Source organism: Condylura cristata, unplaced genomic scaffold (assembly GCF_000260355.1).
Source record: "Condylura cristata isolate star-nosed mole 26May11 unplaced genomic scaffold, ConCri1.0 scaffold00019, whole genome shotgun sequence".
Lineage (NCBI taxonomy): Eukaryota > Metazoa > Chordata > Mammalia > Eulipotyphla > Talpidae > Condylura > Condylura cristata.
In genome coordinates, this window is record NW_004567120.1 from 12542476 (window position 1) to 12550267 (window position 7792).

Here is a 7792-nt window from a genome sequence, read left to right on the forward strand (position 1 = left end):
ATGTGTAAATGTATGTATATTCTATTTCTTATGTATGACTACTTTTTCAACTGGTCTCTGTGACAATTATGCTGTTTGGTTTAGATTAAAATTATTTCTTCTCTGGTAGGGAGGAGGGAAATGGGTCAAGACTGTGTTTGTGGAAGACCTAGTATATCCCATAGACTCTGTACAGGATTTTGCATTTTCCTCTCACAGAATTTCTGGAGGGAGGATCATGGATACTCTTTAGCGACAACCAAGGGCAGGTTAAGTGGCTAAACAAGTACTCCAGAATCATACATGAAATTAGAGGTAGAAGGGAGGTCCCAGTTCTTGTCCTCAATACAATATACATGAATTCCTGGTAAAATCAACATCACAAGACTAAAAATTGTTTCTTGGTAGTAAAGCATTTTAGGTGGTACTATGGTTTGTAACCCTTGGAAAAACCAAGGTGCATAAACAAATACACAAGATATTTCCAGTATTAAATACTTCTCATTGTGTGGTTAAGGCAAAGGTCAGGCCCAGGGGGAATGCCTAAAAAGACTCCATAAATTGGACAATAATGAAAAAAGGTTAACAAACACTGCACTCCCCCAGTGTAACATGTAGATGATGGATGGGCCATCAGGGCTTAAAAACTGGTCATTTCACGCTTCCTCATAGATGCTTGTTCAACAACAGACCCTGGTGATGACGGAGGGCAAGGAGGAAAGGTTCAGCCTCATTGCTATTCAGCCATAGGCAGCCACTGCAGCGTGAGGTCACTCTCTGGCCAGGGAGCTGACCTACATGGTACAGCAGACCGCTCCTGTCTTGTGTTTCAGTACATCTGCACATCTGCCTACTCTCCCCACCCCCACTCTGTCTTTGGTGAACATTCACCTTCTCTCCTCCGCCAGCAACTCTGGCCTACCTCCCAGTTCTTGTATGCACTATAAATAAAATAAATATTTTTAAAGGTTTATCTAGTGAAATGGAAACAAAAATTTGAGTCTATACTATTTTAGATGAAAAAAGGCAAGTTGCAGAACAATAATGATAATGTGATTCTAACATTTTGAAAGGATATAAATTTGTGACTCACAATAATAATTCACCTACAAAACAATGTGCTGAGAACATGCAACTGTCTATGAACATGGACATCTTTGAGGTAGTGGGTGAGAGTGAGGCAGGAGTGAGATTCACGGTGATTTCTTTTTATAGATATTTCCATAAATAGAAATATACATATCATATTTATAAATATGCAGACCATATACAACATATATAAACTTAATACAGAAAAGAATGCAAGTTATATAAAATATTATAAATCATATAAAGATTTAAATTTCAAAACAGAAATTATATACATATATAGGTGTATATATACATATAGTCTAAATAGATATAGATAGGAAAGAGGCTTATTTCATCCTTCGTTGTTTTCTATTTCAGGCAATGCTACTGTGAGTATCCCCTTACTAGCCTGCTTTTGTACACATGTAAGACAATTTTGCTAGGTCTTAACTCAATAATTTAAGCTATCTCAAAAAGTATATGTATGAGAATTCTCATTTCCTCACCTCTATTACTGTTGTCATCAGAATCTTTAGATTTATTTCTAATAGGTGTGTTTGCATTTCCTTGATTTTTTAGTGAAATTTAGTCTCGAGTCTCAGCATATATACAGATAAAGTTTTTAATTTTTCTTCTGTGAAGTTTTTTCCCATTTTTAGTTGTTTATATACTTAATAATTGTCAGATGCTAGCTAATACAATGTCAGTTAGATGCTTTAATTTGAATTATTTAAGTTATCAGCTACTTAAAAGTTTTTCTTGTAGTTATTTACCACCTGCTCTTCTTCATGCACTGTTTACAATTTTTGTCCATTTTGCTGTTTGGTTATAGGAGTGCTTTATTGATACATAGATTCATTATTTCAATGAATATTTATAGAGTTTTATTATGTTCTCAGACACTCTGATCAAAATCCAGTATATTCTCCTTATCTCAAAATATTTATACAAATATTTATGCATACAAGGACTGGGGTACAGGACAGAGATGTGGGGGGTGAGAGGATTCATCAGAAACAGAGTGGGGAGCAGAACAGGCAGTTGTACTGAAATATATTGCTGAGGGGAGCAGTGGGTGAGACAGGAGACGTCTGCTGCACCATGTGGGCCAGCTCCTTGTCTGGAATCTTTAGCTTCAGTGGCTGCGGTAGCTTCACAGTGCTATGCTTCGACCCCTTGTGCCACCAGGAAAGGCCCCTTATCTCAAAACCTTTAACTTAATCACATTTGCAAAATGCCTTTCATAATTAACATAGTCAACATATCCCTTTCAGGGAAAACATGCAGGCTGCTCTCTGTTAAAGGGACTCACTGTTAAAACATGCAGGAGAGGATAGAGAGCGAACCCTTCTGCCTTAAATGGTAATGAAAAAACTTGACTGCTACATGCATTGGTTATATGCAATTAGCCAATTGGGATGTGGCCCATGCTAAGGGCATGCAAAATATAAGTTCAGTGAGTGTATGAGGAAGATAAAGGTTGAATTGTCTTCCTGTGGGAAATGAACATTGTTGGTACAGTGATTTTGTGTTCTATTATATAGTGTAAATCTGTGACCGTATTTATTATTTAATTTTTCAATAAGAAACAGAAAGTGCATAGTGAATGGAAAAGCAACAATTTTTTTATAATAGTTTATTTTTACATCATTTTGTACTTTTTTTCCCATCTGGTTGTAATCCCGGTGGGTTTCCCATCACCAAGTCACCTGTGTGCCATCACCATAGTCCCGTGCACTTCCCTCCCCCCACCATTCCCCACTCCACCCCCACAAAATGTCTCTGGTATATGGCTGTTCATTATTCTTTTTATTTTCTCTCCTTGTCCATTATACTCCTGCTATGAGCGAAACCATCCGGTATTGGAAAAGCAACAACCTTTTTTCCTAAGTAACTGGATGATAAACATTTCACTCACACAAAATGTGTGCTGGCATTGACTGTACACCAAGAGGACTGAAGTGATATTATTGACTTTAGATGAACCAACATTTAAAAACCTGCTGAATGCCTACATTGGTGAAATATAGTAAATGCTCAATAAGTATTTAAATTAAAAAAAGACCTGCTGAAAATAGTGCTTGTAATTGTGTGTCAATTGCATATGTCAGTTAAGTCCATATAGTTACAGAGTTCATGATGGCTTCCCACTCTCTGAAGAGATAAAAGATCAAATATGTTTTCTTCTAAGTCAACTGTACATATTTTGAATTCTAAAACTCCAGAAGTGATTACTGATAAGAGTTTAAAACCAGCATCATCTAGATGATTAAAACAGAAGATTGGTGGCACAATGGGTTAGGACTCAGCACTGCAATCTGGCAGCAGCCGCTTCAGTGCGAGTTCAATCTCCAGCCCCGGAGGTGATCCTCATGGCGTGGCAGACCTCTCCTGTCTTGCCTGCTGCTCCCCTCAGCAGTGTACTTTGTCAGTCTGCCTATTCTGCTCCCCACTCTGTCTCTGGTGAATCCTCTCACCGCCCCTGCACCTCTGGCCTGTGCCCCAGTTCTGTATGCATAAATAAAAACAAATCTTTAAAAAAAAAAAACAGAAAATTGGTTAATACCAACAGCGATGTACTGTTACTCATCAAATTTATGTAAAAAACAATCATAATAATTTTGGGAAGTTTTTACTGATAAAATGCAGCATTGCTATGAATGGCATTGTGAATTAAGTTTAAAACAATGCATCATTAAGAATTAAATTATTTATGTGGTAATAGTGTGAATACACATTTTGGAGGAGTAGCACACTGTTGAAGGATAAGTAGTTTATGAAATTAAGGACCACATAGGGCAGAAATATGAGTGTAGTTGTGAGAAGTTGTGTCACATATATAATCCATAATTACAAACAAGGTGGAGTATTTTGCAAATCAAAATAGAAAAGGTGTTTGACCATATTTATATACTCATACACATACTGTGTGTGTATATGTTTGTGTGTTTCTGTGTGTGATTACAATATAGAAAATATTAACTGGTAAATTACCTAGTTCTCGAGTTGGGTGGTGGTTTACAAATGACTGAAAAGAAAGGGAAGGGAAGAAAGTATGACAAACTGGGGTCGATTAAAGGAATGTGTTATTAACCAAGAGTTATAATGAATTTGTGCACCTGTGGTCCATATTTTTTTAAAGTTTTAATACTTTTTTTTTTAGCTGTCTGACATTAAATGAGAACAGGTCAAGTGTTGGAATGCGGGCTTCAAGGATGGACAGAGGGGGAGGAGGAAGAGCAGAAGAAAGATTCCCCAGTTTGGGGAATCTGGATTTTAAGGTGCCGAAGGGATATTTGAGGAGTGATGGACAATACACAGTGGGCAAAAGGGTCTGAGTTTCCCGGGAAGGAACACTGCAGAGAGGTAGTTTTGAGACTTATCTGTGCCTAGAGGGAAAGGCACAGACATCACCCAGGGAGAGTGAACCAGCTGTCTGAGGAGAAGGCCCAGGACCAACACTCAAGCTCAGCTCCCGCAGATCCTGGAGTTCCCAGAGCTTCCCAGAGCCAGTCTGGAAAGCAGCTGTGGGGCTCAGTTGCTCAGCGCAAGGGCCCAAGCGGTGTACCAGCCTGTGCTCAGCCACCACACCTGAGACACTGGGCACCCCAGGGGATGCTGTGCGAGGAACTGATGCGCCTGCTGGAAGCCCGCCCCGCCCCCCTCTCGGCGACTCCCCATTTGCTCCTCGGTCCTCCGGCCCCGCAGTGGCCTGGTCCCTCCGGGACCCTGAGACGACCAGGGCCAGGGCGGGGGTTGCGGTGGGGGTTGGGGGGGGCCGAGCTAGGGTGACGCGGTGCTCACGTGGCCGGCTGGGCGCAGACGTGGGCAGCAGCCCCCGCGCCCGCCCGCCTGCCTGAGGTCCAGTCCGGCTTGGTCCGCTCGCGTCCCCTGCGCGCAACCGGCTCCCAGAGCTGCCTGGGCGGCGGGCGGGGGCGAGCGGGCTTTGGCGAGCCTGAGGAGGCGCAGGCCTGCCCGGGCCCCGCAGGTCAGTGTGAAGGTGGGCGCTGCCCGCGCCCGGGGCAGGGGTGGCGGTGGTCGGGAGCAGGATGGGGGACAACGGGGAAGGGGCCGAGGACTCCCAGACACTAGTGGGGAGGGAACCCCGGCGTGGGTGGTGCCGATGGGGAGGGAGGGCCCCCGAAAAGGGCCCTACTGCCTCCTTGAAGCCCCCTCCTCTGGGCCCCTATCCATTTTCCAGCCTGAAATGGGGGGCGCCCCTGCAGTGCGACAGAGAAACGTAGACACCTTCTGGAAAGAACCTCCCTCACACTGTGCCTATGAGCAAAGGCTGGCCCCCAAGAAAAGGGGGTGGGCTGAGGCGCATTGCCTGCACAGAAGAGGGACACAGACCCCAGTGGTTGGAGAGCAACCTGGCCTGGCTCCAGAGGCCTGAGAAGTAATGGCGGCTGGGTGCTGGGGAGGTGGGGGCGAGGTGTCTGGTGAAGAGCACCAGGTTCTGCAAAGGGACCCCAGTTCTCTGAGAGCACAGCCCCTGCCCCCTGTCTCCTGTAGGTCTGCCTGTCTGCTTCCAGCACTCTGCAAGGCTAGAAGGACTAGCAAGCTGTCCAGAATCCCTGCAGGTCGGTGCAGGGGGTGGGGCCCCTGGTCAGAGAGGGGGGAGGGTGGGAGTGTGGAGGGCAGGGCTTGGGCAGAATTGGAGGGCCCCACTGCTCACCCCCAAACCACATACTCCCACCACGCAGAAGGATGGTACAGAAGCTGCAGGGCCTGCTAGGGAAAGGGTTGGCTCACGTGTGTGAAAAATAGTGGGGTCTGGGGTGGGCAGAAGGCACATTTGGAGGGTCAGGCCAGGGAAACCCTGACAGGGGAGAGAGGAGATTGCTGTGGGGACCTGCTTTCCAGCCTCAAACCCTCAATCTCCCTGTATTCCCTTTGTCCCCTCTCCCTCCCACCCCATCTCCCACCCCGCCAGGCCCAGAACAGGAAAAAGAGGAGAAGTTTCAATATGGAAAAGCTCTGCAGTGAAAATGAAGGAGAGCCCGAGAGCCAAGGAACGATGGAAAATGAAGAGAGGCCCCAGGATGCGGGAAGGCCGGAAGTAGCTTATACGCTGGAAGACAAGGAAAAGTTAGAAAATGAGGGAAAGACAGAAGCTGAGGCAACGCTAGGGGCTAAGGGAAAGCTAGAGAGCGAGGCTCTGCCAAAAGAAGAAACGCCAGAGGTTGAGGGAAAACCAAAAGAAGAGGGGAAGCTAGAGAGCCAGGGAGAGCCAGAGAGCCAGGGAGAGCCAAAGGAAGAAGGAAAGCCAGACAGTGAGGAGGACCCCAAGGTCAAGGAAAATCCAAAGCAAGAAGGCAAGCCAGCCAGTGAGCCAAGGGCTGTAGGAAAGCGCCCGGCTGAGGGTGAAATCCCCAGGAAAGCCAAAAGAAAAACCAACAAGGGGCTAGCTCAGTGCCTGAGGGAACACAAGGAGGCCATACACGACATGCATTTGAGCAATGAGGAGATGATAAGAGAATTTGATGAGATGGCTAGGGTGGAGGATGAGGTGAGGAAAACCAGACAGCAATTAGGGTGGTTTATGTGGATGCAAACAACTTTGCAGGGGCCTGAGGAAACCCAGGGTGGCTGCTGGGCCCCAGCAAAGGGGCTGTGAGGACATTCCTTTCGTGTAGTGCCCCTGGTTGGCATTTGCCAGGCCCTGTGCTTTAGACTTTGTGCTAGTCCTTTGCTTTAGCTGTCCCTCTTCTTATCACTAGACTTTTGGCCCAACTAGAGGGGTGTCTGTCTCAGCAGTAGGGTTTTCACACATGTGCACTGCAAAATGTTATGTTTCTTGGAAAAATAAAGCAGTTTATAATATACAGAATCAGTCTACATTTGTAAAAACAGATTTATATAGCATGCCTATGCACAGAGGAAATAGAAAAATATGTTGACTGAAAGATTATCAGTGGTTTTCTGAGTTGTGAGACTGAGTGACTTATTTTTGTTTTCCTTCTACTCGTCTGTATTTTTTCGAAATGAACACAGATTACTTTTCTCATAAGGACATAAAATATAAAAGATGAGAACACATTCAGAAACTATTTAGTGAGTTTTATGAAGGCAGTGGAGACAGTTATAACCCTTGTCAAAACTTAAAATGAACTTAACTCACATTACCTCTGGGGCATGTAGCTGGAGAAGTCCAACTGGTGGTTATAACTGGTCCACTTCTGTCAAGAACAGTCTTGAAGTGGGGAGATACTTGCTTCAGTTTTGCAGAGGGAATTGGATAAGGTTCTGAGTGTGAGCTATGTTGATCTGGCTTCTCCTTTCCCTGCCACATCAGCAGGACCAGGACCCCATCAGAAACTTTTAAGACGGTTGAGGTACATCTCACCGGTGCTCAGGAATAAGTCCAGGAAGCTTAAGGTGGGTGCTGTGGGTACTTCCATGTCTGCTGGGCACTGTGCTACTTCTCATTACTGTGACTGACTGCTGCTGTTGGGCAGGGTCCTCCATTGACAAAGCTGGAATGATTTTCCTGGAGCCCGCAGTGAGCCGAAACCTGCCCCACCCACATCTCCCATAGAAGTGTAGCTAAAATCCTTTCCCTTGCTTTAGATTATACTTACCCAAGTGGGTAACATCTCAATGATGCTTCACCCAGTAGTGGATTTCCGATATTTTAACAGGGTGTTTGTTGTCTTGTCAATGTGTTTTTGTGTACTCTCTAATGTCTTCACCAGATCCAGATATGGGGCACTGGCATAAAATCTGAGTAGTGTTCAAA

At 45.0% G+C, this 7792-nt stretch overlaps 1 protein-coding gene across 1 annotated transcript; it reads left to right on the forward strand.

Annotated features, from left to right (window-relative positions):
- Nucleotides 1–4880: 4880 nt before the first annotated feature.
- TCEAL2 (transcription elongation factor A (SII)-like 2) lies at nt 4881–6906 on the forward strand. Its single transcript, XM_004695988.2, has 3 exons — nt 4881–5038; nt 5566–5633; nt 5987–6906. Exon 3 carries the CDS (start codon nt 6020–6022, stop codon nt 6668–6670), a length of 651 nt encoding a protein of 216 aa, XP_004696045.2. The 5' UTR covers nt 4881–5038; nt 5566–5633; nt 5987–6019; the 3' UTR covers nt 6671–6906.
- The last annotated feature ends 886 nt before the right edge of the window (nt 6907–7792 follow it).